A 20,784-nucleotide genomic window follows, 5' to 3' on the forward strand; every position below is an offset into this window, starting at 1 on the left:
TTTACTACTAAATGCTTTATAAATAATGACTTCAATACTGGAGAAAAATATGGTTAGTAAAGGATAAAATCAGAGCAATAGTGGAAAGGGTAGTGACTCAGAAAGCAAGATAATGAAATCAATTTGAGTGGAGGAAAGAGGTGATAAAGAGAAGACAGCACCACCCTAACAGTGATACCATGGAAGTTCAAGTTTCAAAATAAATTTACTATCACAGTATGTATACAGTACCATACAGATCCTTGAGGTTCATCTTCTTGCAGGCAGCCACAAAACAAACACAATGGAATCCATGAAAATACAAGAGGTTCTGTAAATGCTGCAAATCCAGAGCAACACACACAGAATGCTTTCTAAATGAAGGGTCTCAGCCCGAAAGGTCAACTATTTATTCATTTCCATAGATGCTGCCCGACTTGCTGAGAATCCACAAAAAACCACATACAAAGAAACATTCAATCTGTGAAGAAAGAACAAATTGTGCAAATAAAAAAGTAAACAAATAATACATGGAACTTGGAGAATGAATTCTTGGAAAGTGTACTGGAATTATTTATACTGGGACTGTGAAGAGCTAACTATAGACCAGTATTTAAACCAGAGTTAGACAATAACTTTGTTCATTGGAGCCCTTTTAAATGATACCTTCATTAAGATGAAAAGCAAAGCAGTTTAATTCTGCAAGATCCCAAATTTAAAGTAATGAAACTATAAAGGTATGAGGAAGGAGCTGAGTATGATACATCGAGAGCTTCACTGGTAGATAGGCTGTAGTGAACATTTAAGGAATTAATTCAGAACAGCAAAATTTGTAACAAAATAAATTAAGAATAGTATTAGGTCCACAGTGATATAAAATTGCAAGAAAAAAAAATCGTGAATTACTAATGGTTTAAAATTCACAAAGGAACTAACAGCCTTACAGCAAAAGCAGTATTAATAGGAACATGAAAGCAGTCTGCAAATCAAAAAGGGAAAAGCATTAGTTTAAGTAAACAGGAAAACTTAAAGTGGCTTACAAAGAAACAGCAGTGTCATTAAATAGATATGTTGGTTTTCTTTTCATAGAAAGCAGAATTATCATTAATGTCAAGCAAGGATTTAAAGGAATTAGTAAAAATGCCGAAAAAATTTGAGACTGAAATCCAGCTGCATTCCCAAGTATTAAAAAGAGGTGCTCTTCATAAAAGTGATTACCATCTTACAAACTTCCACAGATTATGGAACAGTTCCTGCAGACTCTCACAGAAAATACCAAAGTCAGGGAAATCATGTTTAATAAACCATGAGCAAATAACCAGTAGAACACATAAGTGAGAAATAGTGGATCTATTTGGATTTTAGAGAAGTATGGAAAATAGTTTCTTTATTCCTAGTTTATTGCAAAAACATACACATAGAATTTTGTATCTTTATCAACCACAGGTAAGATACCAGAAGACTGGAGGATAGCTAACATTGTTCTTATAACACCAAAAGAGCTAAGCCAGGCAACTACAGTTAGTAAGCCTTACACAGGCAGTAAAGGAATTGTTGGAGAAAAATCCCACAGGAGAGGATTGCCGTGCATTTGGAAAACTAATGGCTATTGGCGCGAGACAGCACACTTCTGTATGAGGGAAATCCTGTCTCGCTAATTTGATTAGGTTATTTTTAAGGAAGTTAACCAAGAGGAGTGATGAAGGCATGATAGTCTGGTCTAGGGGTATCATAATAACAGAGCATGGATTCAAGGTGAGAAAAAGAAACTTTAAAAGATTTCAGGAGCACGTTTATATATACAGTTGCAAAAAAGTCTGTGAACCCTTTGCAATTACCTGGTTTTCTACATTACTCATAAAAAAAGATCTGATCTTCATCTAAGTTACAATAACAGACAAATACAACCTACCTAAACAAATAACACACAAGCAATTGTATTTCTCGTCAATACTGAGTACACCATTTAAACTATCGTAGTCTAGGTTCAAGATGTACTGGACCTCTGGGGTAAAGCCTTCTACAAAAGCCACTTGGAGTTGGATGTCTCAATCAATGAGATGAGATCAGGGGTGTGATTTGTAGAGGTGTGGGCTGTAGAGGTGCCTTACCCTATTAAAAAAAAACACCAAAAATCGGGTTACTGACAGAGCCTGTTCTCAAGAAAGATCTGTTTATTTGCACCATGCCTCATTGAAAACAATTCAGAGGACCTTAGAAGGATTGTAGAGATGCATGAAGCTGGAAAAGGCTACAAAAGCATTTGTAAAGATCTAAGTGTTCATCAGTCCACAGTAAGAAAAACTGTCTACAAACCAAAAAACTCAGTACTGTTGCTACCCTCCCTAGGAAAGACCTGCAGTACCTCTAGAATTTGATAAATTCTCTCATGTGTCCACTATAAGAAAAACAGTGAACAAGAATGGTGTTCATGGAGGAAACCACTGCTCTCAAAAAAAAAACATGTCCCAAATTTGCAAAAGACCACCTAGATATTCCACATGGCTTTTGGAACAATGTTCAACCTTTTGGCAGAAATGCACACCACTATGTTTAGGGGAAAAACAGCACTGCACACCAACATCAAAAACTTATCACAACTGTGAAGCACGGTGGAAGGAACATCATGGTCAAAGCTGCGTTGCTGCCTCAGGGCCTGGACAGCCTGTAATCATTGAGCGAACAATGAATTCAAACTTCTATCAAGACATTTTAAAGGAGAATGTCATGGCAGCAGTCCATCAGCTGAAGCTTAAAAGAAGTTGGATGATGCGACAAGACAATGATGTAAAACACGAGAGTGAGTGAGCGAGTAAATAAATAAATAAATAAATAAATAAATCACTGCTCTAAGAAGAAAATTTGTGCTTTGGAATGGCCAAGTCAGAGTCCAGACCTTAACCCAATTGAGATGGTGTGGCATGACTTGAAAAGGACTGTTCATGCAAGGTATCCCAGAAATACTGATGAACTGAAAAAGATTTGAATGGAGGAATGGTCTAAAACTCTTTCTCGCCATTGTGCAAGTCTGATCAGCTGCTACAAGCTATGTTTGATGGAGGTTAAAACATAGAACGTAGAAATTTAAAGCACATTACAGGTTCTTTGGCCCACAATGTTGTGCTGACCATGTGACCTACTCTAGAAACTGCCTAGAATTTCCCTAGCGCATAGCCCTCTATTTTTCTAAGCTCTATGTACCTATCTAAGAGGCTCTTAAAAGACCCTATTGTATCTGCTCCAGGTGGGGTCTGACCAAGGTCTTATATAGCTGTAACATTACCTCAAGGCTCTTGAACTCAGTCCCACGATTGATGAATGCCAACACACCATACGCCTCCTTAACAGCATTGTCAACCTGCGCAGCAGCTTTTGAGTGTCCTATCGACATGGACCTCAAGATCTCTCAGATTCTCCACACTGCCAAGAGTCTTATATTCTGTCTTCCTATTGGACCTACCAAAATGAACCACTTCACACTTACCTGGGTTGAAATCCATCTGCTACTTCTCAGACCAGTTCTACATCCTATCGATGTCCTGTTGTAACCTCTGACAACCCTCCAGACTATCCACAACATCCCCAACCTTTGTGTCATCAGCAAACGTACTAACCCACCCTTCTACTTCTTCATCCAGGTCATTTATAAAAATCACAAAGAGAAGGTGTCCCAGAACAGATCCCTGCAGAACACCCCTGGTGACCAACATCCATACAGATGACGAACCATCTATTACCACCCTTCTGAGGGCAGGTCAATTCTGGATCCACAAAGCAAGGTCTTCTTGGATCCCAATGCTCCTTACTTTCTGAAGGAGCCTTATATAGTGAACCTTATCACATGCCTTACTGAAATCCATGTACACTACATTCAACGCTCTACCTTTATCAATGGGTTTTATTACTTCCTCAAAGAATTTAATCAAACTCATTCGGCATGATCTGCCCTTGGCAAAGCCATGCTCACTATCCCCAATCAGATTATGTCTCTTCAAATGCACATAAATCCTGCCTCTCAGGATCTACAACAACTTGCCCACCATGATGTCAGACTCAATGGTCTACAATTTCCTGGGTTATCTCTCCTCCTTTTCTTGAACAAGGGAACAACATCCTCCGGTACTCCTCCCGTCCCTATTGACGATGCAAAGATCATCGCAAGAGACTCAGCAATCTCTTCCCTCGCTTCCCACAGTAGCCTGGGGTACATCTCATCCGGTCCCGGTGATTTATGCCTTTCAAAAGCTCCTCTTTCTTAATGTCTACATGCTCAAGCGTTTCAGTCTGCTGTAAGTCATCCCCACAATTGCCAAGGTCTTTTTCCCTGGTGAATATTAAAGCAAAATATTCATTAAGTACCTCCGCTAACTCCTCCAACTCCATGCACACATTTCCACTATCGCATCTGATTGATCCCATTCTCACATGGCTCATCCTCTTGCTCTTCACATACCTGTAGAATGCTTCGGGGTCTTCTTTAATCCTGTCCGTCAAGGCCTTCTCATGGCTCCTTCTGGCTCTCCTAACTCCATTCTTAAGCTCCTTCCTAGCAACCTTGTAATTTTCTACAGCTCTAACAGTACCTAGTTTCTTGAACTTTTCGTAAGCACTTTTCCTTAACTAGATTTTCTACATACTTTGTACACCATGGTTCTTAACTCTACCATCCTTTCCCTGCTTCAATTGAACATACCTATGCAGAACTCCATGCAAATGTTCCCTGAACATTTGCCACATTTCTGCCGTGCATTTCCCTGAGAACATCTAATAGCATCATATTTCTCCCTACCCCAACTAAATGTTTTCCCAAATTGTCTGCTCCTATCCCTCTCCAGCACTATGGTGAAGGTGATAGACTTGTGGTCACCATCTCCAAAATGCTCTCCGACCGAGAGATCTAACACCTGACCAGGCTTATTTCCCAATGCCAGATCAAGTACAGCCTCTCCCCTAGTTGGCTTATCTACATATTGTGTCAGGAAACCTTCCTGATCACACCTAACAAACCCCACCCCATCTAAACTCATCACAACCCTATATTATTGCACTGTTCCAGAATCTGCCTCCCTGTCGATATCCGTGTTACTATTTGGGGGTCTAACACCCAGTAGTTATTGTCCCTTTCCTGTTTCTGACTTCCACCCATACCAACTCAGTAGACTTCCCTCCATGACTTCCTCTTTTTCTGCAACCATGACACTTTCCCGAATTAGCAATGCTGCGCCCCCAACTCTTTTGCCTTCCTGCTCCTGAGACATCCAAGTCTCTGCAATGGCCACAACATCACAGTTCCACGTATTGATCCATGCTCTAAGTTCATCTGCCTTGTTTATGATACTCCTTGCATTAAAATAGACACATCTCAAACCATCAGGCTGAGTGCATCTTTGCTCTAACATCTGCTTATCCTTCCTCACAAACTCCCTGCAAGCTGTCTCTACTTGTGCTCCAACCTCCCCATCTTCTGCCTTGTCACTTCGGTTCCCACCCTCTGCAAATCTAGTTTAAAGCCTCCCCAATAGCATTAGCAAAACCTCCCTGCCAGGATAATGGCCCCCCCTCGGATTTAAATCCCAATGATCCAGAAACGTGAATCCCTGATCCACGCATTTATCCTCCACCTCATTCTATTCCTATACTCAGTGCCGTGTGGCACAGGCAGCAATCCCAAGATTACTACCTTTGAGGTCCTGCTTCTTAGCTTCCTTCCCTGTATTCTGCTTTCAGGACCTTCACCCTTTTTCTACCCCTGTCGTCACCCACTTATCTGTCTCCTGTGGCCCCGGGGTGACAGGTTGATGCTGCTAAAGGAGGTTCTACAGTTATTAAATACAAGGGTACACATAGTTTTTCAGCCTGGACCATGAGTGTCTAAACAATGTGTTCAATAAAGACATGAAAAGTACAATTTTTTGTGTGTTCAAGTTTAGGCAGATTGTGTTTGTCTATTATTGTGACTTAGATGGAGATCAGACCACCTTTTAGAGTAATTAATGCAGAAAAACTATTAGGGCTGTTAGTAAAATCAGATACAATTATTGTGTATTACTGGTCATCAAGTTAACATAATAACTTAAAACCCCACTGTAATGAGCAGGTTGAAATGTTTGAATACATTTACAAACATTTACAATTCTGTAATATAGGAAGAGTGGATTTGGAAAAAAAACCATTCAGTACATGTGAACAACAGGAATTCTGCAGATGCTGGAAATTCAAGCAACACACATAAAAGTTGCTGGTGAACGCAGCAGGCCAGGCAGCATCTCTAGGAAGAGGTGCAGTCGACGTTTCAGGCCGAGACCCTTCATCATGACTTCGCCTGAAACGTCGACTGCACCTCTTCCTAGAGATGCTGCCTGGCCTGCTGTGTTCACCAGCAACTTTTATGTGTGTTGATTCAGTACATGTGGTCATGTTACATAAAGTATGGAAAGATTCTGTAAAAACCCTCATCATATTTATACCTCACAGGGACGGAGGGAGGGAACGTCGACTCAGACCATGAGAGGCCTGCTTCGGGCATTTTCATGCCTTACAAGGCGCAGATTGGAAGTCTGTGTGGAGCGCCACTTTCACCTGCATGTAGTTATACAAATTGAGAATCAAAATGCTTATATGGTGGAGCCAGAAGATCAAAGCAGGATATACAAAATGCCGGAGGAACTCAGCAGGTCAGGCAGCACCTATGGAAAAGAGTAAAGAGTTGACGTTTTGGGCTGCCAGGCCTGCTGAGTTCCTCCAGCATTATGTATGCTGCCTAAGAGAATTGATGCAGTTTAAAAGGGTGGTCACACCAAATATTGTGCCCCAAACTTCTGCACAGGACTGTATATCCTGTTGTGGCCTCCTCAGTCTCTCTTTACTACTATTAGGATGGAAACAGCTTATTCCCCAGGCTGTGACTACTGAACTCTCTGCCAACACCAAGTTCTCATCACTAGCTTTATACCATTTACCTTTTCACCTTGTGTTCGTAAATGCACCTTATTATGTTAATTTATTTGCAGTTTATTACTTTACATGTCGTGTGTGAGTTATATGTACTGTGTTGTGCACCTTGGTCCAGAGGAAGTCTGTTTTGTTCGGTGGTATACATGTACACAACTGAATGACCATAAATGTGAACTTCAACTTGACTTTCTACGTTATCATAGCATTTCTCAAAATTCTTATTGACTACTTAAAAGGGGTTGGATACAGGCCTGATTGAATAAATCTTCAGGATGATGCTGATTAATAATATTCAATTAAACATTGGGTAAGTGATTTACTTCTTTGGTTTACTGAAATAACCCTAATATTGAATTATTTCTTTGCAAAACAGTTCAAAAGTCTGTGAAATCACTTGCTCCTGAAAACTGAAAGCAATTATTCATTGCTCACAGTATTAAATCGAGTCAATGCATCACAAGAAAATATGTTTTAACCATAATGTCTGTCACGAGGCAAATAAAAACAAGGCTATTCAGCAAAAATGTGCTGCAAGTGAAAACAGGAAATTTGAGGTGGCTCTGCAAAATTTTCCTTTTCAATAACTTCCCTTTCAATCTGCTGCTTCACTGTACCTCCAAATCTATAATGACTATTATAGGTATATACAAAGGTCAGGAAATAGGAGCAGAATTAGGTTATTCAGCCCATCAAGTCTGGTCTGCCATTCCATCATAGCTGACTTATTATCCAACTCAACCCCGTTCTTCTGCCATAACATTTGACACCCTTACTAATTAGGAACCCATCAAACTCTACTTTAAATATACCATACGACTTGGCTTCCACAGCCGTCTGAGGCAATGAATTCCACAGATTCACCATCCTCAGCTAAAGAAATTCCTTCTCACCTCTGTTCTAAAGGGATGTCCTTCTATTCTGAGGCTGCATCCTCTGGTCCTAGAGTCCCCACTCTGTATGACTACCATCCTATTTCCAATCACTCTAACCACTACAACATCTTCCTCCATCAGCTACTTTCCTACAAGTGTATGTTTTAAACTTTCATCAGCTCACCACACAACAGCTTCAACAAAAAAACAGTTCCCTGTCATCTTTCTTCATAACTCTGGATTTAACAGCATGAAAGAAAGATTTATCCAGGAAACAACCACCACTCTACTTGGTCACTGCATGTGGATGAAGGATAAAAAGATCAAATTCATGATAGACACCAGAAATAATCATCAATCCCTTGAACCACAAGGTTTCCCTTGATTACACAAAATACCTGTTGACAGTCTGGTCGCACTAATAGCAGCAATGCAAAAACAACAGGTGTTTATCAACCACAGGAAGAACCACATTTGAGGAGTATTTTTCTCCTACAAAGCTACATACTTCTATTTATAATCCCACACTTAAAAATACACATCAGAATTTACCATTGTTCAAATTGCTATCAAGCAACAAAAGCCAAGTTCTTGTTTAAATATCTCATCATTTTGTGCTTGATAATAATTTCCTCAACGTCATTGTTAAAGCACATCATGAAAACTCAATGCTAAAAGACCATATTATGGAATCTGGGTTGGTGGGGGGTGTGTGGGTGGGTGAGAAAAAAAAAACTGTTGGAAGAATTCAGCAGGCCAAGCAGCATCTGTGGAGGCGAAGAGATTGAGACCCTGCATCAGAACCTGTTGCAGTTTATTTTCTTTAACTCAGCATTAGGTGGTCAAGGACTAACTGGCATTATGCTTCGATCTTCGTTTCTTAATTAATTAAGCATTCCATTAAAAACTATAGTTAATTCTGTATTTCCACATACTTATGTTATGCTCTCTGATACCTGTCAAACTTTAAATTTGTACTGTAATATGCTGCTGTAGTTCTTGCTGAAATCACTTAATAAAGCTGTAGTGCTTGAATCTCCAGTGAAATAAATGTTCCTGTCCTTATAACCATCTGTCAACTGATATATTCAGAATCAGAATTATTATTACTGAAATAAGTCATGAAAGTGTTGTTTGTACAGTGCAGGTGCAACAATTTACTGTAAGTTACAACAAAAATAAATAATGCAAAAGAGGAATAGTGATGTTATGCCAAACCACATACATTTTATTTGTATGTTTTCCTGAACAGTATGGCTCCTCACAGGAAGTTACTTTCCCTCTCCCTGGTATACATCACCTCACATTCCATGGCTTCCATTATTTCTATCCTTAGCCATCACACGACTCAATAAAGTTTAAATAATTATTGTGCAAGGAAAGAAAGCTTTAAAACTACCATAAAACCTGTAAATTGTATATCACTATTTTCTGATGCATATACAACTAATGGAAGCAGTATTTTTCTTCAGTTCTCAGATTTGACTTCGTGGGCACAATATCTCAGTTAAGCATTATACTTCCAAAGATGTTTGTGGACTGCGGGATCAGTTGAAAAATTACTTTGTTTTAGGCTACGTACACACTACACCGGATAATTTTGAAAACAAAGCCTTTTCTCTTCGTTTTAACTCTCTGTCCACGTTGAAACGGTGTTTTCATCCCCGGAAAACGGAGCTTTTCTAAAACGCTCTCCAGAGTGTGTAAATTTGAAAACAATTGTTGCGCATTGTAGTTTGGACGGTATAAACGGAGATATTTAAAAACGCTGTCATGACAACACCACAACAATGCTTTTTCTGCTTCTGCTTGGTATTGTGCAAGCACTGCCAGATGGCTGTTACAATGCGCAGTCGGTGTGAACGGTGTGAGAGTTAAATTGTAAAGTGAGCTTTTTTGACTAGATCCCCTAAATTGATTTGAGTCTATCTTTAAAAATATTAATGTCAGAAATACTGCGCAGGTCTGGCAGCAGAAGATTCCACTCTCTTGTTGATCATGGGTAGAGGACGGCTTCATGCGTGTGTTGTTTACTTTATTGTCTATGTTAATAGCTTGTTTGGAGTTAAACATCTCCACATTCTCCACTGCTGTGCTGACTTTGTAGTCGTTTGTAACTCGCAGGAACAGCTCAACTTCATTGTCTGTCTAAACGAAGTTGTCCAGTCTGCTTTTGCCAGCAGACGTTTTCTTTGTATTCCTTGAAGACATTGTTGAAAACTTTCTTTCGCTGTTGTTGTTGGTACCCTAGGTTTTGACCAATAGAAGTAGCACAACACCGCCATGGAAGCGTAAATATTATACCGTTTCCTCTTCGCTTGTTTTCTGTAGATGTGTCTGCGCATGCCCAGTAGGAGTAGATTCACCCAAATATCTGTTTTAATGAGGACAGAGATATTTTGAAAAACGCCTAATGTGGATGCCTGTCGTTTTTACTCGAGACCGAATAATTTTGAAAACGCCGTTTTTTTGTGGACGTAGCCTTAAATTATTAACTTCCAAAAATTCAATTTGCTACTCAGTTCTCCTGCGTAGCAACAGTCATATTTATTGCTGCTATGCAGGCAATGCCTTGCGAAAATGTACGGAAGTATGTTGAAAGCTTAAGACTAAAAACTGTGCTTGATAAAACTAGTGCTAAACAAGAAACTCCTTAGGAATCAAGTTTTTCCAGTAGCTTTCTAAGTTTTGCCAGGCATGATTTCATTTTCCTTTCTATCACTTCTTGAGCTACAAATTGGAAGCTCTGGGATAAACAAATAATAACCATCGGGCACTTGCAGCCACAAAGGCTTTTGAGTGAGGTAAATGTCCCTACATGCTTCGAGGCCAAATGAGCGCACAATACAAAAAAAAAGGCACACCTTGAACATACATCAAGGTAGAATGCAATCACCCATGAATTAGAAAACACTGGGTTACAAAAACAAAACTGCAAGGGTATTGCCAAATACATCAAGCCATATCACAGTTAACAGAGTAACACAAAGGTCAGGCAGCATCTATGGAAAGGAATAAACAGTTCAGGTTTTGGGCTCAGTTAAGAGTAGTCAATCACTGGAGGAGGAAAATGAAAGGTATTCCTACAAAGAGTGGTAATGCTTCCAATGAGCTGGATCTCAAATCTGCAATGAAACCTGGGAGAGTATGCATTGGATTGTTCACCATTTTGCATTATTCAACATAAATATTTCCCCCTTGTATCAAGGAATTGCTGATGACTAACTCCGGAATTTCTCATAAAGGTATTATTTCTCATGCCCTGCTCAGATTATCTCAAGTTGTATATGTATGCCTACATCTAGCTCCATCTCAAAAGCCCTGCTGGCCCATTTTCCCCGTAAATGTTGCCTTCAATATTATCAAAATGCAATGACAGTATCCAAGACTTGTTCATTTCACTACTTCCCTCAACCCTCCCATCATCTCTAAATTGTCAGACCAATTACTTGAGATCTATTACTTAACAAGTTCCTCCAAAGAAACAAATAAACTGAAAGTATCCAAGGCGGAACCACAGGTTTATCAACAACCATGGTGTCTTACTTGACAAGAGCTGAGGTTTTGACTACATATCTGCACCACCAGTAACCAATTCCATTTCCCTCCTCCTTTTACCTACAATGTACTGAGCTGGAACAAATTTGGCAGGAAAGCCCCACATTAGAATTTCAGTCTCCAGCAACTTCGACATCACAGGAAAAATGCTTTTGGGAAGCAAACAGTTGAACCTAGTCTGCATATGAACCCCACCCTAAATAGTCACTGTCTCCATCTCCATCACTGATTGCTATGTCTATCATCCACAACACATTTGGGAGCAACTTACAAAGGCTTCTTACCAACTCTATCACCAACAAACAATACAGCAGATAAAAAAAAATAGCCAAAGTTATTACCAAAATATCAGACACCAACAAGAGAAAATGTGCAGATGCTGGAAATCCGAGCAACACACACCAAAATGCTGGAGGAACTCAGCAGGCCAGGCAGCATCTATGGAAAAGAGTACAATCCATGTTTCGGGTGAAACCCTTTGTCAAGACTGGAGAAAAAAAGCTGAGGAGTAGATTTAGAAAGGTGGAGGGAGGAGAGAGACAAACACAGGGTGATAGATGAAACCCGTCAAAATATCAAAGTAATCAAGGATAAATGTAAAAGTGATCTGGTCACAAGTCTAGGCAGATTTTGTTTGGGTCAGCTAACTTCTCCTGCAGACACAAGACACTGCAGATGCTGTAATCTGAAGCAGAAACCAAACTACTGGAAGAACTCAGCAGGTCAGGGAGCATCTGTGGTCAATCCATCTTACTACCTCCAGTATTTTCATTATTCAGTATTCACAAAGGTACGAAGGTTCATTTATTTTCAAAGTATTATGTGGTATATAACCAACACACACAAAGAATGCTTGTGAACGCAGCAGGCCAGGCAGCATCTATAGGAAGAGGTACAGTCGATGTTTCGGGCCGGAACCCTTCGTCAGGACTAACTGAAAGATGAGATAGCAAGAGATTTGAAAGGGGGAGGAGGAGATCCAAAATGATAGAAGACAGGAGGGGAGGGGTGGATCTAAGAGCAGGAGAAGGGACAGGATCATGGGACAGGAAGCCTGGAGAGAAAGAGAAGGGGGGAGGGGAGCTCAGAGGGTGGAGAGCAGGCAAGAAGTTATAGTGAGAGGGACAGAGGGAGAAAAAGAGAGGGAAAAAATGGGGGAGAAATGAAAAATATATTAAATAAATAAATAAGGGACGGGGTGTGAAGGTGGAGGAGGGGCATTAACGGAAGTTTGAGAAGTCAGTGTTCATGCCATCAGGTTGGAGGCTACCCAGATGGAATACAAGGTGTTGTTCCTCCAACCAGAGTGTGGCTTCATCTTTACAGTAGAGGAGGCCATGGATAGACATATCAGAATGGGAATGGGACATGGAATTAAAATGTGTGGCCACTGGGAGATCTTGCTTTCTCTGGCGGACAGAGCATAGGTGTTCAGCGAAACAGTCACCCAGCCTGTGTCGGGTCTCGCCAATATAGAAGGCCGCACCAGGAGCACCAGACGCAGTATATCACCCCAGCCAACTCACAGGTGAAGTGTCGCCACACCTGGAAGGACTGTCTGGGGCCCTGAATGGTGGTGAGGGAAGTGTAAGGGCATGTGTAGCACTTGTTCCGCTTACAAGGATAAGTGCCAGGAGGGAGATCGGTGGGGAGGGATGGGGGGGACAAATGGACAAGGGAGTCGCGTAGGGAGCGATCCCTGCAGAAAGCAGAGGTGGGGGGGGGGGGGAGGGAAAGATGTGCTTAGTGGTGGGATCCCATCGGAGGTGGCGGAGGTTACGGAGAATTATATGTTGGACCCGGAGGCTGGTGGGGTGGTAGGTTAGGAGAAGGGGAACCCTATTCCTAGTGGGGTGGCGGGAGGATGGGGTGAGAGCAGATGTGCATGAAATGGGAGAGATGCATTTGAGAGCAGAGTTGATGGTGGTGGAAGAGAAGCCTCTTTCTTTAAAAAAGGAAGACATCTCCTTCGTCCTGGAATGAAAAGCCTCATCCTGAGAGCAGATGCGGCGGAGACGGAGGAATTGCGAGAAGGGGATGGCATTTTTGCAAGAGACAGGGTGGGAAGAGGAATAGTCCAGGTAGTTGTGAGAGTCCGTAGGCTTATAGTAGACATCAGTAGATAAGCTGTCTCCAGAGATAGAAACAGAAAGATCAAGAAAGGGGAGAGAGGTGTCCGAAATGGACCAGGTAAACTTGAGGGCAGGGTGAAAGTTGGAGGCAAAGTTAATGAAGTCAACAAGCTCAGCAAGCGTGCAGAAAGCAGTGCCGATGCAGTCGTCGATGTAGCGAAGGAAAAGAAGGGGACAGATACCAGTATAGGGTTGGAACATGGATTGTTCCACAAAGCCAACGAAAAGGCAGGCATAGCTGGAACCCATACGGGTGCCCATGGCTACATCTTTAGTTTGGAGGAAGTAGGAGGAGCCAAAGGAGAAATTGTTAAGAGTAAGGACTAATTCCGCTAGACGGAGGAGAGTATATAATGCAGTATAACTCTGGGATTCGTCTTCTCCAGATTGCCATGAAGAAAAGAAAACATGGATGTTGTTTAAAGAAAAACATTGACCCCCCCCCCCAAGCCACACAAAAATTATCTTGCAAGTAGTAATATGATCAGCCCCCATAACCCACCCACATGGGAGAAAAATTGCGCCAAATGGTAACAAGAATATCAAACCCAAACCCTGCACAAAAAAACTAACACCATCCTTTGTTGAGTGCTGTTAACTCACAAAGCAATTGTGAAGTTCTAAAAGCAGCCAGGAAGACTACAGGACTAATTTTAAGAATGGAGAGTAAAGGAATGATCAAAGAGCTGACTGAACTAATATAAATACACACAGAGTATAGAATGACAAAATAAATTTAAGTTTTAAGTAATTTTAAGAATACTACACATGCTTCAAACAAAGAAAAAAATTAGTCCTGCCACAGGAAGCAATAACAGCATAACAAAAAATAGAATTGTTAAATGAATTGCAGAGGTGAAAACTTAAGATTTAAAGCAATTGAGTTATACAATTCAGACAAAGAGGGTAAAGTAGACAAGGGATGTTATCTTCCAGGATAGTTGAATTAAGCTGAAGATATAATCAGAGTTTATTTAAATACAAGTTGCTTTAATCTTGAAGAAACCTAAAGAGGCGAGAAAGGAAAATAGGTTTACTCATTACCTTAATTTTATAACAAGGACAACAGATTTTAAGTCCCATAACATTCAAAACATTAACGGTTTCTTTAGCGAGTTAGAACCCATTTTATGCCATACAATTAATCAACATTGCATAAATGTTCAGTTAAAATCAATTACATTCGTTTGCAATATTAGCCTTACTCCCAATTTAAATTTTAGTCACACACAGAAAACTGTGATTGAGAATGTGACAAATTATAAATATTACTTCGAGACCAGCATACATGCATTGGCCAATGCTATAAACAACATTTTATGCAAGATCCCTGCCCTCAGGGGCCGGTGTCATGCACAAGTCAGACGAGCGCTTCCTGGCCGGCTTGGGCCTAGCGCCTCTAGCCTCCGACTGAGTACGCCCAGTCCCAGTGAGGCCGTCAGCCTCGTCTGCCCTCCAGCCTCACCAGATCTGGAAGCGCAGCACCGGCCCGGTGACGTACTGCATCTTCAGCCGCTTGTCGGCCAAGCCCTGGCCGATGGCGCCCAGGCAGGTCAAGGCGAGCAGCAGAAACGACAGCGCAACACCGCCCGGCGCCATTCTCCCGACGCAGCTCCACTCCCGTAACCGCGGAGACCGAGCGCCCCGCTGCGCCTGCGCGGCCTACGCAGCGTCACGTGGTCGTGACGGACCGGAGGAGACCAACTGGAGGCCGCGGCCTCTGGCAAGGTGGGCGCCAGCGAAGCGCGACCTCCAGTCAAGCCAATTACATCAAACCAACTAGAACTAAATGTTTTAACTCCTCTTATATGAGGAGAACAGCAAATATTTTAAACGGGCCCGTTCAAAAATATTCACCGTTCTCCTCGCATGTTTAAGGGTCTAAAGTCCTGCGGGTTGTTCACCTCATGGACGCTCCTCTTGTGAGAGAATCTAAAGCAACACACATTCTACAGAATTCCTGTTGTACACATTCTAAAGCTTGCCTTGTTTAAAAAATATAAAGGTTTCTCATTTATGGCAAATCTGACTTTTTCCAGTGTCGTTTTGAAAGGCTCGTCCTTAAAACGCTGTGGAGGCAGAGTCTATGAACATTTTAGACAGCTACCTAAATAAAGTTAAAAGTACATTTATTATCAAAGTATGGATACCTTATACAGCCTTGAGATTCGTTGCCATACGGGCAACCACAAAACATAGAAAACCATAGAACATCCAATGTGCAGGGAGAGAAACAAATCATGCAAATTATAAAAGTAAGCAAATAGCATTCAGAACTGAAGTTCACAGAAGTGAGTCCACAGCCAGGCATCACTGCAACTGATTCAGAAGCCGTTAATTGCAGGCCACAGCCTCTTTGCCTCTGACCCTGGCCCTTTTGTCTTTTTCAATCAGTCCAACGCTCAACTCATCCAAACCTTGGGTCGCTCCTTGCTCTCAGACTGGAACCCAGCTCTGATATGGTCTCGGGTCCAAGCCCCACCACCTCGATTCAGCCAATATCTAACCTTTCAAATTTGGCTCAGTGCTTAAATTGATCAAACCTCAATCAACAAGCAAGAGGAGGGATAGTTACCACTGGTACAGAGGAATGCTGAACTGCGGTAATAATCATATCAGCTAGGATCTTATTAAATGGAGAAGCAGGCTGCAGATGGGAAATAATGGGTACCATGGTCAGCATGGATGAGGGGGCCACAGGGCCTGTTTCCATACAGTACTAGAATATAGAGTTCAGCACAGTACTGGCCCTTCGGCATGAAGTACAGGAAAATTCGGTAAGTGCTGTTTAAATAAAGGAATTCCAAATGTGTGTGTGTCTGTGAGTGTGAATGCATGCACACTTGTGTGTGATTGAACCCTGACTGTGTGTAATATGCGGAGGCATGGAAGTCCCTTGCCTGGGCTTCTGCAGGACTTAGTAATGGGAATGTTTGTACATTATAGACCAGAACACATTAAATATATTGAGAAGTATATTGTACGGCTGAAATGGACTAAGTGAGTGTCTGCAGACATGTTGTTACAGAAAGGAAAATGTGAGGAGACTGTAGGGTGGCCTATGATTGTTTGAAGTAGATATGACATGCATAAATGGTTAGATGAATCCTGTAAAAAAAAAGCAGAGAAAGTGAGCAAAAGTTAAAGAAGGAAAAGACACAGAAAGAACAATCCTTTGTTTGTTCGACAGTGTAAATGAGTATGCTGCAGTTGTTACCGACTTCACTAAAACCTGTGTGGATGAGTGTGTGCCTACAAGATTTGCTGTACATTCCCAAACCAAAAGCCGTGGGTGAACCAGGAGGTATGTCGTCTGTACCAGCAAACCAGGTCTGACTCGCAGAGGGCTATTTCAAGGGCAAAGAGGCAATTTTGAATGAGGTTGGAGGCGACATCGGATGCACAACAACTCTGCGTTTGCAAGACATTACTTCCTACAAAGCGAAACCCAATAGCATGAATGGCAGCAGGGCTTCACCACCAGATGAACTCAACGCCCTCTATGTCCGCTTTGAAAGGGAGAATATAATTGCAACTGTGAAGATCCCTGTTGCAGCTGCTGATCCTGTGATCTCTGGGAGGCTGATGTTACTATCTTTAAAGAGGGTGAACCTTCACAAGGCGGAAGGCCCCGATGGAGTACCTGGTAAGGCTTTGAAAACTTGTGCCAACCAACTGACGGGAGTATTCAAGGACATTTTCAACTTCTCACTGCTATGGGCGGAAGTTCCCACTTGATTCAAAAAGGCAATATTTATACCATTGCCTAAGAAGAATAATATGGGTTGCCTTAATGACTCACCCAGTAGCACTCACGTCTACAGTGATGAAATGCTTTGAGAGGTTGGTCATTACGAGAATGAACTCCTGCCTCAGCAAGGACCTGGACCCATTGCAATTTGCCTTTCGCCACAGTAGGTCAATGGCAGACACACAGCCTTAGACCACCTGGACAATACAAGCACCTATGCCAGGATGTTCATTGACCATCGCGCAGCGTTTAATGCCTTCACTCCCACAATCCTGATAATTAACTTAGAAAACTTGGGCCTCTGTAATCCTCGACTTCCTAACTGGAAGACCACAATCTGTGCATATTGGTGATAATATCTCCTCCTCACTGATGATCAACGCTGGCGTACGTCAGGGGTGTGTGCTTAGCCCAATGCTCTGCTCTCTCTATACCCATGACTTCATGGCTAGGCATAGCTCAAATACCAACAATAAATTTGCTGATGATGCAACCATTGTTGGTAGAATCTCAGATGGAGATGAGGGCGTACAGGAGCGAGATATACCAACTAGTGGAGTGGTGTTGCAGCAACAACCTGGCACTCAACGTCAGTAAGACGAAAGAGATGATAGTGGACTTCAGGAAGGGTAAGACGAAGGAACACATACCAATCCTCATAGAGGGATCAGAAGTGGAGAGAGTGAGCAGTTTCAAGATCCTGGGTGTGAAGATCTCTGAAGACCTAATTTGGTCCCAACATATCGATGCAGCTATAAAGAAGGCAAGATAGCGACTATACTTCATTAGAAGTTTGAAGAGATTTGGTATGTCAACAAAAACACTCAAAAACATCTGTAGATGTACCATGGAGAGCATTCTGACAGGCTGCATCACTGGTAAGGGGGTGGTGGTGGGGGACTACTGCACAGGACCGAAAGAAGGTCTTAAATTTAGTCGGCTCCATCTTGGGTACTAGCCTACAAAGTACCCAGGACAACTTCAAGGAGCAGTGTCTCAGAAAGTCAGTTTCCATTATTAAACACCCGCAACAGCCAGGGCATGCCCTTTTCTCATTGTTACATTAGGTAGGAGGTACAGAAGCCTGAAGGCACACACAGTGATTCACCAACAGCTTCTTCCCCTCTGCCATCTGATTCCTAAATGGACATTGAACCCTGAACTCTATCTCACCTGTTTAATATATATTATTTCCGTTTTTGCATGATTTTTAATCTATTCAATGTACATATACTGTTAATGATTTACTTATTTTTTTTTCTTCTATATATTGCATTGAATTGCTGCTGCTGTTAAAAAATTTCATGACACATGCTGTTGATAATAAACCTGATTCTGAAAAGAAGTAATTAGCACCAGACACAAAAAATGCTGGTGAACGCATCAAGCCAGGCAGCATCTATAGGAAGAGGTACAGTGGACGTTTCAGGCCGAGACCCTTCGTCAGGACACATCTCTGGACACACAACCCCTGGCAGCTAATCTGCTGCTCCCGAGGTTCCATGTTCTCTCTCGATGCTTCAGGGGCACCGGCCTAGAATCAGTACATCTCCAGAGCCACGGAAGTCCAGGACCCTGAAGGTGTGCTCGCCTTCCTATATCAGCATATAGGAGAGATTTTTAAAATTTGGCAGAGAGGTGCCACAACAATAACCTTTCACTCAATGTCAGAAAGACCAAGGAGCTGATTACTGACTTATTGAGGTGAAAACTGGAGGTCCATGAGCAAGTCCTCATCATGGGATTAGAGGTGGAGAGGGTCAGCAACTTTTAATTCCTCTATGTTATAGAACGTAGAATTTAGGAAACCTACAGCACAATACAGGCCCTTCAGTCCACAAAGCTGTGCCGAACATGTCCTTACCTTAGAAATTACCTGGGGTTACCCATAGCCCTCTGAGCTCCATGTATCCGTCCAGGAGTCTCTTAAAAGACCCTATTGTATCCACCTCCACCACCGTCGCCGGCAGCCCCTTCCATGCGCTCACCACTCTCTGCGTAAAAAACTTACCCCTGTCATCTCCTGTGCCTACTTCCAAGCACCATATAACCATGCCCTCTCATGCTAGCCATTTCAGCCCTGGGAAAAAGCCTCTTGACTATCCACACGATCAATGGCTCTCGTCATCTTATACACCTCTATAAGGTCACCTCTCATCCTCCATCGCTCGAAGGAAAAAAGGCCGAGTTCATTCAACCTATTCTCTTAAGACATGCTCCCCAATCCAGGCAACATCCTTATAAATCTCCATCAACTTACCAACCACGAAGTAAGACTCACTGGTCTGTAATTTCCTGGGCTACCCCTACTCCCTTTCTTGAATAATGGAACAACGTCTGCAACCCTCCAATCCTCCAGAATTTCTCCCATCCCAATTGATGATGCAAAGATCATCTTCAGAGGCTCAGTAATCTCCTCCCTCGCCTCCACAGTAGCCTTGGGTTCATCTCGTCCGGTTCTGGTGACTTATCCAACTTGATGCTTTCCAAAAGCCACAGCACATACTCTTTCTTAATATCTACATGCTCAAGCTTTTCAGTCTGCTGTACATCATCCCTACAATCGCCAAGATCCTATTCCGTAGTAAATACTGAAGCAAAGTACTCATTAAGTACCTCTGCTATCTCCTCCGGTTCCTTACACTCTTTTTCACTGTCACATTTGATTGGTCCTGTTCGCTCAAATCTTATCCTCTTGCTCTTCACATACTTGTAGAGTGCCTTTGTGTTTTCCTTAATCCTTCTCATGGCCCCTTCTGGCTCTCCTAAATTCTTTCTTAAACTTCTTTCTGCTAGCCTTATAATCTTCTAGATCTTCTAGAAACATCCCGGACCCTGGCACCTGGGAGGCAATCTATCATCCGTGCTTCTTTCCTACGTCCACAGAATCACCTGTCTGACCCCTAACTATAGAGTCCCCTGTCACTGCTGCCATCCTCTTCCTTTCCCTACCTTTCTGAGCCACAGGGCCAGACTCTGTGCCAGAGGCACGGGCACTGCTGCTTCCCCCAGGTGGACCGTCCCTCACCCCCAACAGTACTCAAGCAGGAGTACTTATTGTCAAGGGGTATAGCCACAGAACTGGTTTGAAACAAGCTCAAGTAGCTCACGGCTGTCATCGAGGTGAAGCGTGTTGCACTACTAGAGCACAAACGCCACCCCACCCAGGCAACACTGCAAGCGCTAAGGACGGCAAGAAGCAAGGCCCAGGAAACAGCCAGACGCTGTGCAAATGACTACTGGCTACAACTATGCGAAAGCATTCCGTCATCATTTGACACAGGCAACATCCATGGAGTGTACGAGGGGATCAAGAAAGCCATCGGGCCAACCCAGAGCAAGACAGCACCATTGAAAACCATAACAGGCGGGACCATCAATGACAAAGGCAAGTAGATGGAGAGAGAAGTGGAGCATCACTCTGAACTCTTCCCTAGAGAAAACAGCATCTCGGACAGCGCGCTAAATGCCATGGAATGCCTGCCTGTCATGGAGGAACCTGATGCATTGCCGACTGCTGAAGAGCTGAGTAAAGGCA

At 42.4% G+C, this 20,784-nt stretch overlaps 1 protein-coding gene across 2 annotated transcripts in view; it reads right to left on the reverse strand.

Moving 5' to 3' along the window:
• The window catches only part of LOC140196193 (thioredoxin reductase-like selenoprotein T), a 29,594-nt gene extending 14,442 nt beyond the window's left edge, over positions 1–15,152 (reverse strand). For both annotated transcript variants that reach the window (XR_011885646.1, XM_072254972.1), the window contains exon 1: positions 14,961–15,152. Coding sequence is in view for 1 of the 2 variants with exons in the window: in XM_072254972.1 (XP_072111073.1) it covers positions 14,961–15,094 (134 nt within the window). In the remaining variant the exon portion in view is untranslated. The remainder of the gene's footprint in view (positions 1–14,960) is intronic.
• Positions 15,153–20,784: the final 5,632 nt, after the last annotated feature.

The sequence above is a fragment of the Mobula birostris genome, chromosome 4 (assembly GCF_030028105.1).
Source record: "Mobula birostris isolate sMobBir1 chromosome 4, sMobBir1.hap1, whole genome shotgun sequence".
NCBI classification, from domain to species: Eukaryota; Metazoa; Chordata; class Chondrichthyes; order Myliobatiformes; family Myliobatidae; genus Mobula; species Mobula birostris.